Source organism: Trachurus trachurus (assembly GCF_905171665.1).
Source record: "Trachurus trachurus genome assembly, chromosome: 16".
NCBI classification, from domain to species: domain Eukaryota; kingdom Metazoa; phylum Chordata; class Actinopteri; order Carangiformes; family Carangidae; genus Trachurus; species Trachurus trachurus.
In genome coordinates, this window is record NC_139902.1 from 31085543 (window position 1) to 31109167 (window position 23625).

At 43.2% G+C, this 23625-nt stretch overlaps 1 protein-coding gene across 1 annotated transcript in view; it reads right to left on the minus strand.

The window, feature by feature from the left end:
• Window positions 1-23625, minus strand: part of LOC310999004 (NACHT, LRR and PYD domains-containing protein 3-like) — a 62751-nt gene that overhangs the window by 27738 nt on the left and 11388 nt on the right. The window contains exons 2-5 of the mRNA XM_083989290.1: window positions 19178-19397; window positions 15273-17067; window positions 15022-15195; window positions 6596-6769 (exon numbers count right to left, since the gene is read on the minus strand). Coding sequence (XP_083845416.1) covers window positions 6596-6769; window positions 15022-15195; window positions 15273-17067; window positions 19178-19343 — 2309 coding nt within the window. The 5' untranslated portion in view covers window positions 19344-19397. The remainder of the gene's footprint in view (window positions 1-6595; window positions 6770-15021; window positions 15196-15272; window positions 17068-19177; window positions 19398-23625) is intronic.

Genomic DNA, 23625 nt, shown 5'->3' on the forward strand with positions numbered 1-23625 from the left:
AAACCAAACACACACTGTCAATAAACACGTACAGTCTGCAGAGCGTCGAATCTGTGTGTAAACGAGACCTTGCAATGTTTAAATATTTTCAAAATATGTGTTTTCAGTTCATCATCATCATGAGTATGCAGTGATGGACAAACACTTTTATTGTCAAGTGAAAACCCGCCCACAAACCTGTCCCGTCATATCAACACTGATCTGTCAGTTCCACTATCATCTCATTTATCAAAACAATATTTTCACTCCTGCCAGTCATCATCATCATCATCATTACCTGATGATTTTTCCTTTTCTTCTGATTTGTTCTCAGTCATTTGATTTAATAATTGATCCCAGTCATAATAGCACAGACTCTCTTATTATTATAATTAATTTATTATAATTATTTAGATTATTTATTACCTAGTTTTAGGTTTCTCCTGATGCCACAAGGAATGTTACAAAATAGATATACAGCCCAATGATATATAGTATCTTAACAACAAAACTAGAGAGTGATTGATATTTTCAGACGCAGTATATAATAAGTCACTTATTGTTATGAATATTGACAGTGGGATCATGTTGGAATATAACATCACATGTAAACATCTTTGTTAGATAGATGACATTTCTGATAGTTTATACATCTTACCTTAAATGAGCACAGTCAGTCTGCTGTAGCTTTCTTCTTCAAATAACAGGTCTGATGGCTGCTCGGTGGTCGAGTGTTATACAGTAAGAGCACATCCCGTGTTGGCTTTGCCCAAAACAGCAATCACTGGATCGATTCCTGACCCCTGAACCTGCAGCGAGTCATTCCCTCAGCCTCTCTCCTCTCCTGTCTGTTTCCATGATCCTGTGGAATAAAAGGCAAACATTCCCAAAAGATATTTTTTACTTTTTAAAAAGAGCCGACAGTGCAGCAGTGCAGCAGATTGACAGTCAGTTTGGACACCCAGGTCTGATTCAACCCTAAAAAACTTACACCATGCATCCGGTGTGATCCTGGCTTTACATTCTTTGTATTCAAGTATAAAACACCATAATCACCATCATGTTGGATACATTACCTTACAGCTTCCACACGTTTGTGTCGGTGCCATGTGGAAAAGACGAATGCAAAAGCGTGAGCAACTTCTGACGTATAAAGGTGGTTTGTGTTCCACCCCAAGCTGGAAATCTTGAAAGTCCGGTTCTCTAAGAGTTGTTGTTGGCAGAAAGACCGTAGAAGATAAACAGATTAAAGGAAGTAAGAACAACAAATTCAGCTCCTGTAAATGCAAATATTTCTCACAAAACAAGCTCTTAACACAAATGTAATGATTTCTTTCGCAATTAAGGCAGCGCTCTGTTCTGATATTGTGTTACATGTCAAGGTTTTAACAGGACCCAAAATACAGAAAGAAGACACAGGAGGTCAAATAAAAAGAAAACAAACAAAAACAACGAAGACAACTGGGGCATCCAGGGAAAAGCAGAGGCCTGAACATCATAATCCAAGGGGAAAATGGAAAAGTAAGTCAGGAATACTAGTGTGAAAGAACCAATGAAGACAGAGGGAAAATGCAGGGCAACGATACACAGGTGGGAATAATCATCCACAGGTAAGAAGACACATGTGGAAATCGGAGGAGGAAGACCACGGAACAAGACAGGAAACAAAATTACAAAAAAGAGAGAGAGAGAGAAAGCCTTAAGTAAAACAAACATGATAGATGAATGTTTGTGATAGGCACCGACCAGAATTCCTGATGGCTTTGTGTTCACATTCCGAACATTCGCAATCAATCAGACACTGTGAGATGTGAAATGGAACTTTCCGGTCAACATTTGGTGTCCGTTTCTTTTTATAAACTAATTTTAAAACAACAAACCACCCACACTGTCAACATGAGTAAAACAGGACCCAAACATGTGCAAGAGATATCACGTGTTAAAATTAACTTTCAGGCTAACACAGCTGTTGAGGTAGCCTAACAGGAGGGTAGGCTACAGGCTAAACGTAGGTTACTACTAATACAATAACATCAATAGTAGCTACAATCAGTGACAGTATCAACATAAAAACATTCTCCATAAACACTGCAGAGCAGATGCATAATTTTTCTCGCAAGGCAGCGTTCTGTTTAATAACTCTATAATGTGTTATCAAGGTTTTTACAGGACCCACAATGCAGAAATAAGACATAGGAGGTTGAATAAAAAGAAACTACAAAAAAAGGATAAGTGGTTCATCATGGGAAAATTTACAGTTAGAGGTAACAGGGTGGTTTCCATCAAAGCAGCAAAAGAAAGACTCACCTGAGAAAGCCAGGTTTAAGATAGCACCAAAATGAAGCCTCAAGTCGGTCCACTGGCGAAGACCAAAGTCAGACTTTTCTAATCCAGGCTGACTCAAGACAGACTTCCATAGTCTGGCTTTGTTGCACCGACCCGCAGTTTATAAAACCAAATGAAATGGATGAACGAAAATGGATGGATGAATGAAAAACGATCAAATAAGTCACAGACAACTGGGGCAGAGGCCTGATTGAACATCATAATGGGTAATCCAAAGGGGAATGGAAAAGTAAGACAGGAATACTATTGTGAAAGAACCAATGAAGACAGAGGGAAAATGAAGGATAAATACAACAATGACACACAGGTGGGAATAATCCTCCACAGGTAAGAAGACACATGTGGAAATCACAGGAGGAAGACCACGGAACAAGACAGGAGATAAAATCACAAAAAAGAGACAGAGAGAAAGCTTTAAAACAAACCATGATAGATTAATGTTCATGATAGGCACTGATAAGAATTCTTGGGTTCACATTCCAAACATTCACAATCAGATATGTGAGATGTGAAATGGAACTTTCCGGAACATTTTAAAACAATAAACCACCCACACTGTCAACGTCAGTAGCCTACAATAGTATCCACACATCTGCATCAAGTGTTTATTGACTTCTAGATTTATTTTTTAGGCTAACACAGTTACTGTTAAGGTAACAGAGGAGGGGCACTGGTTATATAGGCTATAATATTACTTTTTTTTTACTGCAAAAACAGAGCAGACATGTCATTTCTCTCGCAAGGCAGGCAGTGTTCTGTTCTCATAATGTTATGTAGCCTATCAAGGTTTTTACAGGACCTAAAATGCAGAAATAAAACACAGGAGGTTGAATAAAAAGACTACAAAAAAAAGTGGTTTATCATGAGTAAAGCAGGGGACAAAGTATAGGCTAATGATGGGTTATCCAATGAGAATGAAGACCATGAAAAACAAATGATGAGTAAAATAGGACCCAAACATCTGCAAGTGATATCACGTGTTTATTCACTTGCAGATTTTCTGACAAAAACAGTTAGGGTCTACCTGTTGAGGTAAAATAGGGTGTGTTCCATCAAAGCAGCTAAAGAAAGCCAAACTCACCTGAGAGAGAGCCAGGTTTAAGCTAGCACCATCTCCAAAATGAAGCCTCAAGTCGGTCCACTGATGAAGTCCAGAGTCAGACTTTTCTAATCCAGGCTGACTCAAAACCATGGATGTATTAACAGAGTCCCTAGTCTGGCTTTGCAGCACCAATCCGCGGTTTATGAGGAGACCAAATGAATGGAAGAACGAAAAAACGATCAAATGAGTCACAAAAGAGGTAAAGTTACGTGTCGTCTCCATTCTTCACAGCGGCTGAACAAACATTGCTGGTTTGCGTTTTCGCGGGCGAAAGAGCAACGGTAGAACTACGTCATGGCGTCACGTCACGTCATACGTTTCTGGATGCCTAGCAACGCTCGCTCGTTTCATTTTTTTTTCCAGGGGAGGAAGTGATTTCAAACGTGTCTTCTGGTTACACAAAACTGACTTACCGATGTTTCAGCCGAGTTTATTCATGTTGTTTTTTTATAATTTTATTCGTATGTTTTTGGAGATGTAAGTAAAAACAGCTGCTCCTTCAGCTGGTCATAGAATATTCTTAGTTTAACAACATAGCACATCATGCTAACATTCTTACTTTAATGTAGGCTATTGAACATTGCTTACCTGGAAAAAAAAATCTGTTGAAATCTGATCTGAGGTGAAATCCAGACTTTTTTTCGACACTAAACTAAACTAAACTAAACCAAACTTGACAGTTACGTTGATCCAGAGCAAACTAACTACCATGGTAACTCAGTGGTTCTAAATTAAGACAACTCGTTTTATTTCACTCAAAAAATTTCAGCCTAGTGTCAAGGGATGCTGAGTTTATTGTCACTGTGTTGGTTTTAAATACATTGTTAATTTTGTGTAAGAATTCTATTTGCTTTCTATCTCAGATCGTTTCAAGGCCCATCTGCTGAGTTTGCTGTGTGACGGGCGGCTAAGTGGCCAGCTTCTCTTTCAAGCAGGTAAGTTAAAATAATTTGTTTTATTTGAAGAAAGGCTATATTTCCTGTAGCAGTGGTGTAAATTGTATTTATTCACTTTTACTGTACATAAACTCACATCATTAGGAGTACAACACTTAAATGTGATTTAACAGAAGTACATTAAAATATTAACTGTGATTTCAAACAGTATGTTTGAAAGGTGATAGTGACAAATAGTTTTCAAAACATAAAGTGACTTATATCTCTTATGAAAAACACACAACTGTCAAATTATATTCAAATACAAAAACTGTACTAATGAGTTAACATGAGTAGATTTCGGGATGAGTGACAATGGAATAAAAAAAAATACATAACTGTAAAAAACTGTTTTCTAAATCCAGTTCAAAGGGTGAAAAAGCACAATTAAAAAAACATAAAATATAAAAAATATATCAGAGTAAATTTCTTGTATTGGATATAGATGATTGGATGATAATTGAAGGATAAAACGAGTTAAAGACAATGAGAACGGAGTGGCCCTTTCCTGCATTTCTTCTTCATTACAATTAATTATCATGTTAAAGACCAAAGTTCCCTGAAATTTCATTGCTGCATACTCTCATTAGGAACTGTGTTTCATCCACCTCTTACTCATCCCGATTTGCTCCATACATCCGAAAAATTCAGGCATTTCTTTACCAGTCAACCACCCAGCTCTTGGTCCAGGTCGTGGTATACCTTCATGCACATTGAAACCCTCAGATGGTCCAGACTGCAGCTGATCTTCAGTCAACCCAAAAGGTCACGCCATCACATCATTCTGCAACTCACTGACCTCGGCTCTTGTCCACTATGTGTGATGATGCGTTTCCCACTCACAAGACAGTCTCAGTCCAGACTCTGTTTTTTCATCTGTGGCTCCTATCAGTGTCCAGCTCTGCACATATGGTGCACATATTCAGCTACTGCTTACTATGAACCTTCAACGAACTTCCTCAATATAATGTCCTGCATTTATTAAACAGATGTTAGGCTACATGCCTTGTATGACCACTTTGAGCAATTCTGAAACTGCTGATCTTCTAGACTTTCCACTACCACAAGTCCGTTGTCGAGTTTTTACTCAGAATGGATCGAAAAACAAAAAACAAAGTCAGCAGCAGCAGCAATGTGGTAGAAAACACTTGAGAGATCAGAGCACACTGGACAGACTGGTTGGAGGTGACAGAAGGCTGTGGAAACTCAGACAACCACTTTTGCGGTTGAGTCGACAGTGTCCAACCCTGGTGAAGCTTCTTCATTTCCAACACAAATACACTGAGGAGTTGAAAGGTTCTATCTTAATCCTGAAAGCAGGGTAAACCGGCTCAGTGAACAGGGTTTGGGAAGTGTGGATGTGGATCAGCTTGTCAGAGGAGATGGAGTAGAAAGACAGTGTGCCAGCATGGCAGTCGAGGTACACCCCAACTCTGCCAGAAGGTTGTCTCCAGATGGATGATCTTTTGTTTCTGTGCAGAACAGAATAACCTTCATCAGAGCAGCTCAGACCCCAGGACTGATCGTTACGCCCAAGACAGCAGTCGTCACTCTCCCCTCTCCTACTGATCCCTTTGTACGTCACTCCTATGTAAACCTGTCCAACCCACTCAACTTCCCAGTAACAGCGACCAGTCAAACCATCTGTACACAGCAGCTGTTCCCAGTAGTCAAATCTGTCTGGATGATCAGGATACGGCTGCTTCTCCTTCCCCATTGTCACTTTCCTGTTGTTGTCCAAGAGTATAAGTTTTTTGTTTGCTGTATTTGGGTCGAGTGTGAGTTCACGGGCATCTGATGGAGAGAAAGTATAAAGTCTTTCTGACAAATAATTGAATGTACAATTTTACTACATTTACCTGTATTATATTGCTTAGATTTATTCTCTTGGTTTCAAACTAGAATTATTCCTCACATTACCCAAATTGAAGAAATTTGGTCAAAATGAAAACTTGTAGACTGTTGGCTCTCCATTGGTAATGGCTGGCCACCCATCATCCAAACAATTTCTCAATTAAAAACTACCTCACTCATTATCTAAAAAATAAAGCACACTTACACTTCTTCAAACCAGACGTCATGAACTGAGCATGATCATGGTCCCACCTGGTGAAAAAACAAAGACCTGTGATGCATTTAATTTTTTTTTTTCAATTAAACTTGAATATTCTGGTTTATCAAAAATAACAATCCCCACTGAGAGGAGGTAGCTGTAGGACCCATCTGTTGATACCTGAGTGTCTCCAATCTCCAGTCTGGATCCTCCAGTCCAGCAGAGAGAAGTTTCTCTCCAGAGTCTCCTGGATGGTTGTAGCTCAGGTCCAGTTCTCTCAGATGGGAGGGGTTGGATTTTAGAGCAGAGGCCAAGGAAACACAGCCTTTCTCTGTGATTAGACAGGCAGACAGCCTACACACACACACACACACACACACTTGTAAATAGGGATGTCCCGATACCACTTTTTCACTTCCGATACAATACCGATATTGCAGCCTTCAATATCGGCCCGATACCGATATTGATCCGATATTAGGGGTGGTGAAAAAAAACGATTATTTATATTTTTCAAATTCTAATACAAAGGAGATCCTCCTGTTGCTGACTTACAGGCTGCTGCTGTCATGTTCTTCTATGGGACAGACAATAGTGAGCTTACTTTTGAACTGTAAAATATTTAAAAAATAAACCTTATTTACAACTGTTATTGAATTACTGTATGTATGTACATCAATGTCAAACAAAAGGCAAAATCTTCTTGCTTCAAGGTTTTATTTGTCACTCCAAATTGAAGATTATAGCCTGCCCTACAGTAAAAATGGCATACATAAAACAAAAAGAGGAGTAAAGCAATATATTAAGCAGCAATATTTAAGCATCAAAGATGTTTAATCAAACCCACATAGTTTGAAACAACGTTCAAAACACACAGCCAGTGTCACAACTAAGCATAAAGCCCGCTAGCTTAATGCTAACGTATAATGTAAAACACCATAGACAGGCTACAGAAATTAGCATCGTTAATTTAATTCTAGCTTTAGCACTGTTACTTTAGCACTGTTACTCGCACCCGGTGTGAACGCACCGTAACACGGCACAACATGTGGACCAGCTGGTCTTCCTCCAGAAGAATCTGACCACCGACCCCGCCGGTAGTTAATTTGAACTGTACATTTACAGCAATATAGCGCATTTACCATTTATTAGCGGGCAAGCGCGACCTGTCCATGCACCCGTGTCTGTGTGTGTGTGTCACACACACGCTGTTGTTGTTGTGATCATGTGATCTCTGCATGCTGGAGCCAGTCGCTCTTCTTCTCTGGCGGCCGGCGCACGAGAGTCACCTATTCATATGGGACAGAAGTGCTGGAGCGGAATAATAAACTGCTTTTATCGGAGCGTTTATATCGGAGATTTTAGATGCAGTCCGATATAATCCGATATTCGTTTTTTGGCTGATATTGGATCGGGACATCCCTACTTGTAAACGTGAGAAGCACAACTTGCTTTCTAAAGCCCACTATACAATACTCACAACAAGCTGGTTTACAAAGAGGTTACAGGGCAGCTGCAGCGAGGGCTATAGCCTGCTCTACCCACTGGGCTAAACAACACCCTATCTGACCTAGACCTGGAAGGATCTTACTTGACTTTTATGAGATTTATTCTGTCTGGTCGGAACTTCTTGTTCTTCTGACATTTGAGTGCAGCTGTTTACCATTTAATGAACTAATGTTAGCTAGGGATGTGCACGGTTACCCGAGTACCTGGGTACCCGAGTAGGCAATCTGCTATCGGGTTATGAATTATTATCCGGTTAACCTAGGTTTTAAAAAACGGCAAGAGCGCAGTCTAGTGTCGGATCAAACTACATCATCATGCCATGGTTCGGCTTTTTGTAGTGTTAAACAGTTTCGGATCAAGCAACGTGATTTTCTGATGTGTAAAAGTGTTTTTGGATCGAGCCTCGGACTTTCAAACCTTTTACAATAATCTGTGGTGGTTCCCTCGGCGTAAGGCGTCGGGAGGGAGACGACAGGTGTCATCAAGTCTGTTAGAAAATCTGCTTTCAGTTTACAAACATTCTTAAACCTTCCCAGTTATTTCCTGAAACGATGCGAGGCAGAGAGGACCGAAGGCACCAAAATATGTGGACTAATAAGTAAGCACCACTAATGATTAAAAAAAAAATAGGGATGCACCGAATATTCGGTAACCGAATATATTCAACATTAAGCATACATAAGCAACATTCGGCCTTCGGTGGAATGAGCGCAAAGCAAGGCCGAATATTAAAAAAAAAAAAAAAGTCTGATAAAAACGGCAGCTTAAACCCCAGCTTTATTAGTAGGTGACTCCTACTGCTGGAAAAACAACAGCAACAAGAGCAGTGGGGGGGGAGCTGCACAGCGACCGCGCGCACCGCTGCACGTCGCTCCAAGAGCCCGGTGCATCCTGTCAGCGGAGACACGGCCACTGAGAGGACTGAGTGACGGAACCGTTCCTGTAGGAACGCGCCTTTTAATGAATCATTTAAAAACCAAACACCCTGAACAGCATGCTGAGTAAGGCTACGAGAGGGAGAGACGGCTGCAGCAGTTAAAACGAAAGTTCCTCGTCCCAGCATGTCGTCCACTCCGTCCGTGGCCGACGTCTTTTAAAACAGTGTTTCCCAACCTTGGGGTCGGGACCCCACGTGGGGTCGCCTGAAATTCAAATGAGGTCGCCTGAAATGTCTAGTAGCCTAATTGATGAATTTAAAAAAATCTGACCAAGAAAGGTTAGGAACCACTGTTTTAAAAGACACTTGGGTTTTTTTGGGATGTACTTGCATAGATCTTTCAGCACTCACAATGGGCCGATATAGGCCTAAATTAAAAACTTTAAACTTGTTGTGCGTTTTTGATGAGCAACGGCAACTGGAATATTCAAAAACTGTCAGAATAGTCAAAAACATTTACTTTCTTTGAAAATTAAAGCAGATATCAGTGGAATGTTTTTGTTAATATAAGTCCTAAATAGTCCTATTTTCCGTCAGCAATCACTTACATGAAGTATTTCAGCCTAAACACGAGTCTCTCCGTCACTCTGCTCTGCTGTAACCCGAGGAGAAAATTTTCCTTGTGGGATACAAGTGTTATCCAATGAGGAGAGAGAACGGCATGAAGGGCTGTGTGTGCAGCCAAGGGATGCGCGTGAATGTGGTGACGTAGCACGAGGACCAATTGATGCCTGACAAGGGCGGGGGCTGCTAACTCATGGTGCGTTCAAAGAAACTCGTACTTTGTGTTTTTCCTTCCTGTGAAGTCATACCAGTTCGATCTGGTACGAGTTCACGGGTCGGAAGTTACGAGTGGCCGTTATAGGGAACTTTCACAGACAACAGGATGGTAAAAACACGAGCTACGGGTTACCTGGAACGCTACCAAGTCGTAGTTGTGACTTGAAGCTGTAACTTACGGTTTCAAAAGCCTGCCTTGAACGCAGTATTAGCCGAAACGGCCGTGAAGCTGATATCTGCTTTAAGTTCAAAAAAATATTTTATTTAAAAACTTTATAACCACTTTCGGTATTCGGTATTATTCGGTTATTCGGCCAAGTGTTTTGATTTTATTCGGTATTCGGCTTCGGCCAAAAAATGCCATTTGGTGCACCCCTAAAAAAAAAAAGAAAAAAAGTTTTCTCCTCCGAGGCAGCCGCGGCATAAATGCGCTGCGCTCAGCGCTCAGAGCGCATGCAGCGCATTTATTCCCCGTCATAAAGATGCACATATGCCCCATATGTGCATCTTAAACTCCAGTCTCTACTCTTATTATCCACCTGATATTTTGTCTGACGACGCTGTGTGTCAGTAATGCGGACTGTCTGGCGGTCAGAGCGCATTTATGCACCGGCTGCGCTCTGTCCGCCAGACAGAAGGGAGAGAGGACTAAAGATGTTTCTGGAAGTTTTCAGACTTTTTTTTTTTTTTTTGGTGTTCCAGGTCGACATACTTGATCGTAGCCACTTCAAACTTGGTGGACATGACGATGGCTCCGCCCTGAACATTTTGATGTATTAACTTCCTGTCTTACTCATAGTGCCCCCCGGTGGTAACAGGAAGTGCACTAAAATTAATTCCCCATAGACAAATTTCACTTACTTTGTCGTACACATACGAAACTCTACACACACATGTATTATACCCAAACATACAAAAGATTGAATTGGAGCCACGCCCTAAACCCAACAACAAACCCAACGCCATTTTGGTTAGCATTTATTTTACGCAAAACGAACTCCTCCGAGGGATTTCACCCGATTGTCTTCTAATTGGGTACAGAACATCTACAGACCAAGCTGATTACAGCTTGTGCTCTGCAGGTGTGTAGGTCAAAGGGCGTGGCCGCTATGGCCGCCGCCATTTCTGATGCCTCGCCATGCATACACGAGCTGCTCTATCTCCCACGTACTTCTTCAGAACTGCTTCAAAATGTATGTGCGTGATCAGAGACCCGCCCTCTACACCTCCATTTCCTCGTATGCAAGCTCGCTCAAGTCGCCCCCTTGTGGACACAGGAAATGACATATTTTGCATTGACATTGTCCGATTCGCTCGAAACTTCACATGTGTGATCGGGGGATGACCCTGAATGCAACGGCCCACATCCCGCTACTGCTCCCTGGTGGACAAACCATAAACTTGTCGTAATTCTTACGTACTTCATCCGATTTGCTTCTAAATTCACGTGTGTGATGAGGGGACGACCCTTCACGTGCCTGTCCACGTCCGGTTGCGCACGGGGGTTTTGAAGAGCGTCCCGGGGTTAGCGGGGACCGGGAGGCGTGGGAGCGCGACGCCGAGTGCCGTGGAGCGAGGGCCCGCCACAGCCGCTTGCGGCTTTAATTCAGTTTGATATTAATCATTATTATCTTGTGAAGTACATTTACTTTGAATTAAGTAATAAGCAGTGTGTTAATGTGGTAAACCTTTAAAGGAGAGTTCCGGTCATTTTTGACCCCTAACGCCTAAATTCCACTGGATGCGGAACGGCTGCAGATCCGCTCCGGTACGGCGGCGGAGCCGTTACGTATTAATTATAATCACCGTGTGCGCGTCCACTGACTCCGGGTCCGCTGCGTCGTGGGTCCGGAACGGCACCGGCATCCGGCAGCCCTCGCCGGAGCACGGCGCGTCAAGCAGCACAGAGCAGGTCGTATATGACAGGAAATCGCGGGCAAAATACAAAATAAAACACCCGGTTAATTTTCAAAATAAAATACACCATGTTTACAGCGGAGCATATTTCCTGCTTTACACCTTGAAAACGTTGTAATGGGCAGCGACCGGCCTGAAGTCAGCAGCTCAGAGGTTTTCAGACATCATTTCACCCCGTTTACACCATGGACAAGGAGATAGTGATTGTAAAATCAAGTCAGGTCAGCACCAAGTTGTTTCTCTACTACTCCTCTGGATTAAATTAAATGTGGTTCACTTTATGGAACTACAACCCGCTTTATCGCGAGATCACATGTTCCCGCTGTGCGGCGGAGCCGCAACAATCAACATCAAGGACGGAACCGGTGTGAGTTGACGGAGTCGGAGTACGCAGCCGTTCCGTAGCGGACCCGTTTCGGAATCGTTCCGCATCCAGTGGAATCCCGGCGTAAATCGTTGTCCTGATGGGTCACCCAGTGTTGGGGGGGTGCAAAAAACGTGACTAAAATTGATGTAGGCAAACCGGAGTTACACCATGGCTACCTGGCGCTAGGGATAGCCACAACGCTACAACAAACACTCAAAAAACAATCAAATATCTATGGTACATGACTCGAATCCTTATGACACACCACTGAACTCATATAGTGTACAGTATGTTTTTGCATGTAGTCACTCACCTCAGACAGCCTAGAGCACTGGAATAAGATAGTAACGACACTTCCATTGACTCTTGTGGTAAGGGTTATGCGCCCCGAGTGGCAGGATATGGGTATTGCAAAAGTGCCCAGAAAACCCATTCACTCCAATGTATGTGTGTTGCCCACTTGTTTCTAAATTGAGGAAAACGGCCGTGTTTTTGTTTTTAGGTGTCTTGGTCATTTCAAATTACACTTATAATTTGTTTATTATAAAATGTAGATGGAAACATTCATGTAGAAAACTGTTTGTGTTAATGTTTATCTGTAAAGGGTCCTAAATGATGCTATTAACGTGGGTGATCTAGAAATGTTCTTAAATTATTGAAAATACCGCACTTCACTCATTCACCAACAATGCAGAGATGTCAGCTCTTGGGCACTTTTGCAATAGAAGGTATGCACATGACGTCACGGTACTCGGAAGTCACTGTGGAACGTTCACTGAGTGGCAAAAAGACGAGTGGCAGAGCCGCCAAAGTTTAAAAACGACGCAAATAACAAAGCGATTTTCTCCGAGCCCATACAAGTCTGACATGTCTAGCTTTGCCAGCATGTAAAGCATGCATGACCTAACAGAGCTGCCAAAAATCTTGAGGATACGTCTTACTTTGACCGAGTTACATTCAAGAACTTGTTCTCAATGACGGAAAGTAAATTCACTGGAGTGGTAATTTTTTCGATTGATCACCTGTGTTTACACAGTTTCAGGTGTCATAGTTATGATGTTTAGACAGATAAATTAGTCCTCTAACACATCCTACAGTTTGACTTGTTAGAGTTTTTCAGAATAAAAGCAGCTCGTGTTTAAGTGTCGGGAGTCACTGTCAGGACGACAGTAACAGCTGTAATCTCGTCCCTCTGCATAATAACACTGAGCCTGTCAGTCACTCTGCAGGTACCGCGGTCACACTGTGTGTTACTATGGTTACAGATGGTCAGTGTCCGTGGAGCAGACGCTTTTGGGGAGGTGGTTGTCAATTCCTTTTGACATCAATTTGTTTTGATATAACATATTTTATCCAGTTTATGAGTCCACTGCTATCCGCCAGCACGTTGAGGGAGGTTTGTTTTGCCACTCAGTCCGATCGAACGGGGCGTTGCCGAGGGCAATGTGACGTAAACGCATACCCTCTATACCCATATTCCGCCATCAGGAGGCGCTTCCATTGGATCAATGCGTGTCGCTACTCTCTTATTCCAGTGCTCTAAGACAGCCTAACTCTGAAACATCCTGGAAAGACATTACTATCCGATCACAGAGCGCCTGCTCTCCCCGCCACAGAAACAAACATTTTTTCCTTGTGATGATTTCTTTACAAAAATAAATGGTGGAGCAGTGCAGTGGTGATGTCCAAAATATCCCTGACCGTTTATTTTTGTAAATAAATCATCACAACAAGGAAAAAGGGTTTGTTTCTGTGGCGGGGAGAGCAGGCGCTCTGCGATCGGATAGTAATGTCTTTCCAGGATGTTTCAGAGTTTGGCTATCTGAGGTGAGTGGCTACATGCAAAAACACAAAGTTTATACTGTTCATACTGTACACTATATGAGTTCAGTGGTGTCTTGTAAGGACTCCAGTCATGTACCATAGATATTTGATTTTTTTTTTTTTTTAGTGTTTGTTGTGGTTGAAAAAATTGCCCCCATAGGTTAGCGTTGTGACTATCCCTAGCGCTGGGTAGCCATGGTGTAACTCCAGTTTGCCTGCATTCATTTTAGTCGTGTTTTTTGCTCCCCCCAACACTGGGTGACCATCAGGACAACGATTTAGGGGTCAAAAATGGCCAGAATTCTTCTTTAAATTACTATTGGTTATTATTACCCTTCTTGTTGTAGCAATGAAGATTTTTACAGTAGTATGGTTTTTTACTCTGTTTGCGCTGTGTAGATCGTAGAAACCACACACACAGAGCAAAGTCCCTGTAAGAGCCAACAACTTAGAAAATAAAGAACTCTCTCTGCACTCTATGGCCTGGTTATTGAGACCCACCAGAGCCCTGATCGGACTCTCCATGGTGCTCTGTGCTCTCCAACCACCCTACACCTTAAAGGTACATTGTGTAAATTCTCCTGTTATCTATTCACGAAAATCGATTATTTCGTTCAAAAGTATGTTTTTCATTCACCAGTAATCCCCCCATCAACAAACTGAAGTGTTCCTTTCAGCTCTGAATTAGCCGTTCATATCATTCATATCTACATGGAGCGGGTAAGCTCGGTGCTGGCTGCCATGTGGTGTCGCCATGTTTTTACGTTCAGTGGCAGCGTGACGGTAGGAAACCACGGAAACTCAGCGGAGACACCGGAGCTGTCGGCTCAGGTCGAGGTGGCGTCTGTGAAAAGTCACCGTGGTAAAGCAGTGAGGAGGAACGGAGCGTTACACTGATGCTGCATTCACCTGCAGTCGGGCAGACGGCCGTCGCTAACAAACCAGATGTCATTTTAGTCACAGAAGTGGAGAGAAAGCCAGTAAAACGTGGGTCAGGTCAACAATACGACATCGCCATGACAACATATTGTCACATGTATTGTTTTGCCTCGTGCTGACGGACCACTTGTTTACATAGAGGCTTGTTTAAGCCGTTACCTGCAGTGGCTGTCGTCCGTCTGCCATCTAACCGATTTCACGTGAATGCAGCATGAAAAATATGACTGAGTTGCTTGCAATCTACAACCGCACCGCTAGATGGGAGTAATTCTTACACAATATACCTTTAACACCTATGTTTTGCCAATGTTGAACAAATGGATCGGTCCTGACCTCAACGTTTCCAGTTTGCAGTGTGGACTCTGCAGTCCACCACAGAGCAGCTCCACTCCTGCATCGTGCAGGTCGTTGTTGCTCAGGTCCAGTTCTCTTAGTCTGGAGGACTGGGAACTCAGAACTGAGGCCAGAGCTTCACAGCTTTTCTCTGACAGGTTACAGCAACTCAGCCTGAAGAAGGAGCAAACAACAAAAGTCAGATATTTTCTTTTTTAATAGAGTTAATCTATGTAGTTATTTCAACTTACAGAGCTTTGGTGCAGACTTTGATGACTGGCAGCAGCTTCAGAAGTGCCTCCTCTGTAGATGAATATTCCTTCAGGTCAAATACATCCAGATCTTTTTCTGGAGACAGTAAGATGAAGACCAGAGCTGACCACTGAGCAGGAGACAGTTTATCTGTGGAGAGACGTCCTGATCTCAGGTATTGTTGAATCTCCTCCACTAGATAATGATCATTGAGTTCATTCAGACAGTGGAACAGATTGATGCTTTTCTCTGGAGACAGATCTTCACTGATCTTCTTCTTGATGTACTTGATTGTTTCCTCATTGATCTGTGAACTGCTTTCTGTCTTTGTCACCAGGCCACGTAGGAGAGACTGATTGGTCTCCAGTGACAGACCCAAGAGGAAGTGGAGGAACAGGTCCATGTGTCCGTTTGGACTCTGCAAGGCCTTGTCCACAGCACTCTGGTAGAAGAATGTGGTTTTGTCTCCAAACAGTCGGTACCACAGAGTGGGGTATTGCTCCTTTGACATTAGATTGACTCCAGATTTGATGAAGGTCAGATGGACATGAAGAGCAGCCAGAAACTCCTGAACACTCACATGGACAAAGCAGAACATCTGGTCCTGGTAAATGCCACTCTCCTCTTTAAAGATCTGTGTGAACACTCCTGAGTACACTGATGCTGCTCTGATATCGATGCCACACTCTGTCACGTCTGATTCATAGAAGATCAGGTTTCCTTTCTGCAGCTGCTCAAAAGCCAGTTTTCCCAGAGACTCAATCGTCTTCTTGGTTTCTGGACTCCAGTGTGGATCTGTCTCAGTTCCTCCATCATATTTGACCTTCTTCATTTTGGACTGCACCACCAGGTAGTGGATGTACATCTCAGTCAGGGTGGTGGGCAGCTCTCCTCCCTCTCTGGTCTTCAACAGCTCCTCCAGAACTGTAGCAGTGATCCAGCAGAAGACTGGGATGTGGCACATGATGTGGAGGCTTCGTGATGTCTTGATATGGGAGATGATCTCTCTGGCCTGCTCCTCATCTCTGAACCTCTTCTTTAAGTATTCCTCTTTCTGTGGATCAGTGAACCCTCTGATCTCTGTCACCATGACAACACACTCAGGAGGGATCTGATTGGCTGCTGCAGGTCTTGTGGTTATCCAGAGGCGAGCAGAGGGAAGCAGTTTCCCCCTGATTAAGTTGATTAGAAGCACGTTGATTGAGGTGGACTCTGTCACATCAGTCAGGATCTCAGTGTTGTGGAAGTCCAGAGGAAGTCGACACTCACCCAGACCGTCAAAGATGAAGACCACCTGGAACTGATCAAACCTGCAGATTCCTGCTTCTTTGGTTTCAGTGAAGAAGTGATGAACAAGTTCCACCAAGCTGAACCTTTTCTCTTTCAGCACATTCAGCTCTCTGAAGGTGAAGGGAAATGTGAAGTGTATGTCCTGGTTGGCTTTGTCTTCAGCCCAGTCCAGAGTGAACTTCTGTGTTAAGACTGTTTTCCCAATGCCAGCCTCTCCCTTTGTCATCACTGTTCTGATTGCTCTGTCACTTCCAGGTGGGGCCTTAAAGATGTCTTCACATTTGATGGCTGTCTCTGGTCTGTCTGGTTTCCTGGACGCTGTTTCAATGTGTCTGACCTCTTGTTCATCATTGACCTCTCCACTCCCTCCCTCTGTGATGTAGATCTCTGTGTAGATCTGGTTCAGAAGGGTTGGGTTTCCTGCTTTAGCAATGCCCTCAAACACACACTGGACTTTCTTCTTCATGTTAGATTTGAGTTTACAACAAACTGCAGTTTGTATTCCTACAAGGAAAGAGGACAAATATTGTGTAAGATTATCTTAAATTATACTGATGCACCTGTACAACATTAACTAAATGAGTGCCATTGACGTATACGTCAAACGTCCAGCAAAGAGGCTGAAGAACACCGTAACGTCTCCCTCCCTACTTAAGAGACGGACTTTTCAGACCCAGACTCTGAGGAGGGGATGCAGCAGGAGGAGAAGTAGGAGAGGGTGAAGGGTGAGGGAAGGGGTGGGTAGGAGAGGGTGAGGGGGCAGCAACTGCAGGAGAGCAGGCATCACTCTGCAGAGTAGGACTCCTACTTGTTGCATTTTAGTTGTATTTTTTTCTTTTCTCAATAACTGTGTACACAGACATGGATAGAGATCAAGCTCACTCTGATCATGGTACAAATTCAGAATTTAAATAAATACTCCATAAAAATGTCAGTGTAATATAACTGTGAAACATTATAAAAATATATATACAGTATATAGGGGTGTCGTTATTAGTAGGGCTGACCTGATTATCATATTTTGATAATCGAAGCTAGCTAGCATAAAATCGATTTTAATCGAAACTTCGACAGCCGGTGGGGTGCACGCTCGTAACGTCTGGAGGGGGGGGGGGGGGGGGGGGGGGGGGGGGGGGGGGTGCGATCGTAGCGGAAATAATGAAAGTACAAACACTGCATGTCTCCAAAATCAGGCAGGTTTCCAGGATGCCAAGTCGCCTACTCATTTTAATGTAACAATTGCCGATGAGAACCGGTGTCAAAAAGGAAGAAAAAAAAACAATCGATCATGGACTTAAAAGATCGATTACCATGGCAACGAACGAAGCTTCGAAGCCTCGATTTTTTTGGGTCAGCCCTAGTTATTAGGTTGCAGTAGTCCAGTCATCTAGTACAGCCTTTCTCAAAGTGGGTGCCGCGGCACACTGGGGTGCCGTCTGACTGTGTCAAGGGTGCCGTGAAAAAATACCTCTTCTGATATTTCATAGAATACATTCTCTTTATATGCAAAGGGGCCGTGTCCACCGGACGCCCTTTTAGCACTCTGGGCGTCTACTTTACATTCAGATCCTATGGAGCTCAGAAAAAAGCTCTCGGCGCTTCCTTTTTTTGGTCGCGCTTGTCAAGCGGTTCGGAAGTGAGGCGGCTCGTTTCGGCAGCGTTCTGAGAGAGAGAGAGAGAGAGAGAGAGAGAGAGAGAGAGAGCGAGAGACCGCTCCGTGGACACGGCAGTTGGTCACGGGCGCTCAGAGTGGTAGGGGCCGTGTCCACCGGACACCGGACGCTATGAAAAAAATGCGTAGTACCAGGCTCACGTCTCTGATGGTGAGTCTGAGTCACACACTCTCTCCAGTGGATCTGTGTCCGCTCTGTTCCGACTCCGGTGCGTTTGATATATGTATAAAAACACACTGCAGTGCACACGGTGGAAACTCTCTGATTGTTTCAGTCAGAACGGAGCGGAGACCGCCGGTGGATATTCATTTGAGCGCGTGCCTGCGCGCTGCGTGCACCTAGATCTTTCTCTCTTCCTCTCACATTGCGGATTATTGTGTGCGTGTGCATATGTAGGCTACAGAGGCACCTATGCACTTTACAGTTTGTATTATGCTCTGTTAAATACTGTAATACTGTCCCGTCTAAATAAACAGGGCATTTACATTTAGGCTATGCAGTGTCATTTTGAATTATATTTTACACAGGGGTGCCGTGAGATTTTATGCACTTTTGAAAGGTGCCGTGACTGAAAAAAGTTTGAGAAACGCTGGTCTAGTACTTTGAACCCCATTAAAGTATATCTTACTGAACATCTACTCTATTGTCTTTATTAGCTGGATAAACAGTGTGCAGTTTTTTTCTTTCAGTATATAATTTTTGGCTTTTTGGCTTTTATTTGATAGCACACAGTAGAGATAGACAGGAAAGGGGGAGGCAGAGAGAGGGGAATGACATGCAGGAAAGGTCTGCCGGACGCAGGTTTCGAACCGGGGCTGCCTGCGGTGAGGACTGTAGCCTCTATGGGGCGGCCGCTTTACCCAAAATGAAAGCAGATTTCATTGTGCTAATGTCACATTTTCACATTTTATTCTCTTCTACATCTATGAAAATCCACCTACTGTTCTGCAGAGAGTCCACCAGCTGCTCCTCCTTCATCATCCTCAGGAACTGAAGTGTGATGTTCAGAAAAGCTTCTCTTCTGCTCCTCCTCTGCTCTTGCTCTTCATCATTACCCACCTCCTCATCCTCTCCTTGACTCTGTGGGTAATCTGGACTCAGAAACATCTGGTACTTCTCAAGTTCTTTCTTCACAAAAGCAAAAATCTTCTCCTGGAGAAGCTGGAAGAAAACAATATTCAGTAATATGACTCAGATGATATACAATCAGCTGTGAAAGCTAATATGCAACATTCTGAAATTCTCTGCCTAGCTCAGACTTTTTCCCTCTCAGTCAATACACTCCATACCACTCATGATGCAACGCCCCCCATACACACCAGAAACACAGATTCCAGGTGTTTTTGAGAGCCAGTGTAAATCTCCGGTGTCTCCTGGTTGACCCTGTCAAGAAAACATGATGCATCAGTGATGACGACTGCACTGCTACAACCTACTAAATATGAGAGAGGTGGTTTCCCTCTAAGTTCAACGATCTCCTGAGAGAACCCCCTCTCCAAACCCTAACACCATCAGTTGCGTAACTAACAGTGTGCACTGCTTTACCTTAGACTTAGACAGACATTGTGCTTGGTACTTCAGGGTGCTAAAGCTGATAAAAATGTTATTTTGGGCCCTAGTTTCCTAGACCGAGTGAAGTCTAAGCGCAGCGCAGCTTCGCCACGCCAACGAGGCGTGTCCAGGTCCATTTTGCAAGTTTGGTGGGCAGCGCAGTCCGACTTAGGCCAGCGCAAGCCCTCCCCTCGTCCCTCCTACCGGCGCAAACGGCAAAGGGGGAGGAGACAGGACGGTAGGGAGACAGGAGGAGGAGAGAAAGGCGTGAGGTGGGATTAACACAGCCGATTCGGATCTTCACCAATCAAATGAGCTCCTCTCCTCACCTTTAACTGCGCCGCAGGCGATGCGCACTGCAAGTTTGTCATTTTATACTTTGACATGGATGGAGGAGACAGCGACGCCAGAGGCCGAACCTCTCCCCGGAGGAAACAGCTGTTTTGGTCCGGAGGTCCGAGCTCAGAGTGGCCGAATAATGAGTTTACTAATATACTTAACCAGGATTGATCTGATACACTGAGAACGGCTGCCCAATGTAAGAAACAACAACTAATAAACTAATAAAGAAACTCACATTTATTCAAACCATGTGTAAGAAAGATGAGAGGTGTACACTACTCACAACATAAACAAACACCATGCGCAACAGGGATATCAGCGTAAAGGACGCTCTCTCTCTCTCTCTCTCTCTGTCTCTCTCTGTCTGTCCGTCTCTCTTTTTTTTCTGTGATGAGAGATGCTGAGTATAGGCTATATACTGACTATCTGATACCGAGGCTGTTGTGGTGGACTAAGAGAGATGATGATATGTGTTTTGTTTTTCATTACGGCTGCGTGACGACGCGGTCGCTCGCCCGTAAAGTAAATAAATAAATAAAGCGGATCATCACAAGGGCACAGTGCGTATCTCAACACGGCAGCGACATGCAGTCATCCACCCTCAGTCCTGCTTGGGACATCCACAGCTGCTTTTCAGTGCCAGTTCGTCCCTGCTGTGTTAATTCAGGTGGAGTTTCCATTACGCGGCCGACAGCCTTTGATCTCTGCTTTGATCTGACGTCAGATGTGACGGGACAATCTATATAGATATAAATTCACGTGTTGATTCCGTTAGTTGCATTAAATAGTGGTTATTGTGGATATTTATTGCATTGAAATGTGCCTGGAACTGTGGAAACCTGCCTGTGAGGTCTTGGTGACGTGTGTGCACTGCAGGTCAGTCAGCCAAACTTCCACTGCACCTGCTGCGCTCCGCGCTGCGCTGAGACTAGACCTGGTTGGAGGTGGCGAGCTTTCAGCGCAACCTCGGCGAGACATTTTCGCACAAAACTTCCACTGCACCAAGCTGAATCTGTGACGCCTCCCCCTGCTGCGCGGCCACACTTATCTCAGCGCAGCGCAATCTGCCAATCTGACTTTGCGCTAGGCTGCGCTGGTCGAAACTTGCATTACACCGGCTGCGTTACCTTGCACCATCTGCGCTGCGCCACCAAACTAGGGCCCTTTGACTTACTCTGGCTCTCCCTCTTTGAAAACAGGAGGGAAATCCATGGATCTGTCGCTCCTCATGGACACATGGCTTGGTGAAGGAAAATCTGGTCTCAGCTCAGGACTGAAACAAATGAAGATCAACAAAAGGCAGATTATGACAAATCAGAACAGATCAACAGTGATGCTGTAAAATAAAATAAAAAACAATTCAGTAATCACAATTTTGTATATTTTACTGTACTTGCTTATATTCAGAATTAGTGGTAAATAAATAAAAGGTTCTCTTGACTTACTCTGAAGATGGGTCTCCCTCTTTGAAAACAGGAGGGTAATCCCTGGATCTGTCGCTCTTCATTGACACAGAGTTTAGTGAAGGAAAGACTGGTCTTTGCAGCTCAGGACTGAAACAAATGAAGAATCAAAAACGGCAGATTATGACAAATCAGAACAGATCAACAGTGAGGCTGTAAAATAAAGTAACACTATAAAAAACAGTGCAGTAATCACTTTTTTTTTAAATGGTCTTCACTTACTCTGAAGCTGGATCTTTCTCTTTGAAAACAGGAGGGTAATCCCTGGATCTGTCGCTCCTCATGGACACAGAGGTTGGTGAAGGAGAATCTGGTCTCAGCTCAGGACTGAAACAAATGAAGAATCAACACACAATGTAGAGGAAACAAGTAAACATCAATGTAAACAGAGACTTTACTGCTTTTCACAAATGTGCACTAACTCCATCTGTAAGCCTTGAAGGTGACTGAGTAATCATGACAGAACAACACCTTTATACCTTAAGTATAACCTTGACCTCTTAACATATGCAACTTATTTACTTGTTTTATTGGTAAAAAAATATATATATATATATTAATAAATAAAAAAATGTACATGTCCTTTTGTCACATATCTTATCTTTTAACTGCCCTCCAACACTGATAGTGACAGTGTCCAGTGTACTTTTGAGGACAGGTGACAGGTGGACACACTGATCTTACCTGTGAGCTTCACTCTGGTTCTCCAGATCTTCAGGTAGAGGAGCGTCTCCCTCTCCTCCTCCACCTTTATCCTCACACCGACTCATGTTAGGACTCAAACCTTTAGACCAGGGGTCTTCAGGCCAAAGACCCCCTAATTGAGAGACAAAGCAGAGACCCACTACTGTGTATTATATTAAACTGGGCCTAGTATGATGTATAAACGTAGCTAGATTCAACACTCAGCTATTCATATAATACACAGGTTTACAAATTCATGGCCGTGCCACTACCATTTATAAACAGACCTTGTCAACTGATACCAATTCCAATATTAACAATTGAATGCACTCTGCAAGCTATTCAAATTGACGTTTTTATTTTAAGCTTAAATGTGAAAGCAAATATATAGCCTACATACTGTAGCCTATAGACAACCAAAGATTTCATGATCTGCGGACCCGGTGTCACGGACCCCCTGTTGAACTTGAAGACCTCTGCTCTAGAGTCTAGACGATAAATTCATAATAAACACACATTAGGCCTACGATTGCGTGTGTGTATCCGCCCTACCGTCAACTTTACAGATCGTCAGACTGATAACAGGTTTTGTAAACCTTAAAGCTCCGACGCGTTTCTATGCGTTTTTAATGCAGACACCGAACACCAAACACCTAGGCTACTGTAACAATATGTTCTTTGTCAGCATCAAACATTCTCAAGTATTTCAATAATTACCTTTCCAAGGTCAGCAGGTGGTTTGTTGGCTGCGTCGAATGAACTGAGAACGAAAGTAAAATCTACTTCCTGTAAATAGGCAATTGTATACTGAACCGTTTCGCAATGCCCCAGGTTTACATAGCCTACAAAATAACCTGGTCCGGGTTTCCAGGAAGGTTTCGTCTGGATACGCGGAGGTAAAAAAAAAAAAGAAGAAAAAAAAAGAAAGAAAGAAAGTAAATGGAGAGTTTTTCCGAGCGGTTTTGGACAGTTCCAGTTCGGTCCGGACCTGTTGCTTTTCTGTCTGCTGCTGTGCTTAACAGGTGCAGAGTCAAACCGGTTTAACGAGAGCAGACATGGATATGACACCGGCTTGCATAATTTATCCCACTGAATACAAATTGATGTGTATGATTTTTTTTTAAGCCAATGAATATTTCTCCAGAATCTCCGGACAACCTAAAATAGCACTGTTTTCTTAAGGAAGAATTATAAGAAAACCTAAAGTCAGTGAATTAGGGAGGTACACATCAAGTGGCTGTAAGTGGTTGTTAAACAATCTGAACATTTAGGAGCACTTGAAATGTTTTTATTTGTGCAGTTTAAATGTCTGTGGATGAGTGGACGGTAGAAATGTAACTGACTTCATT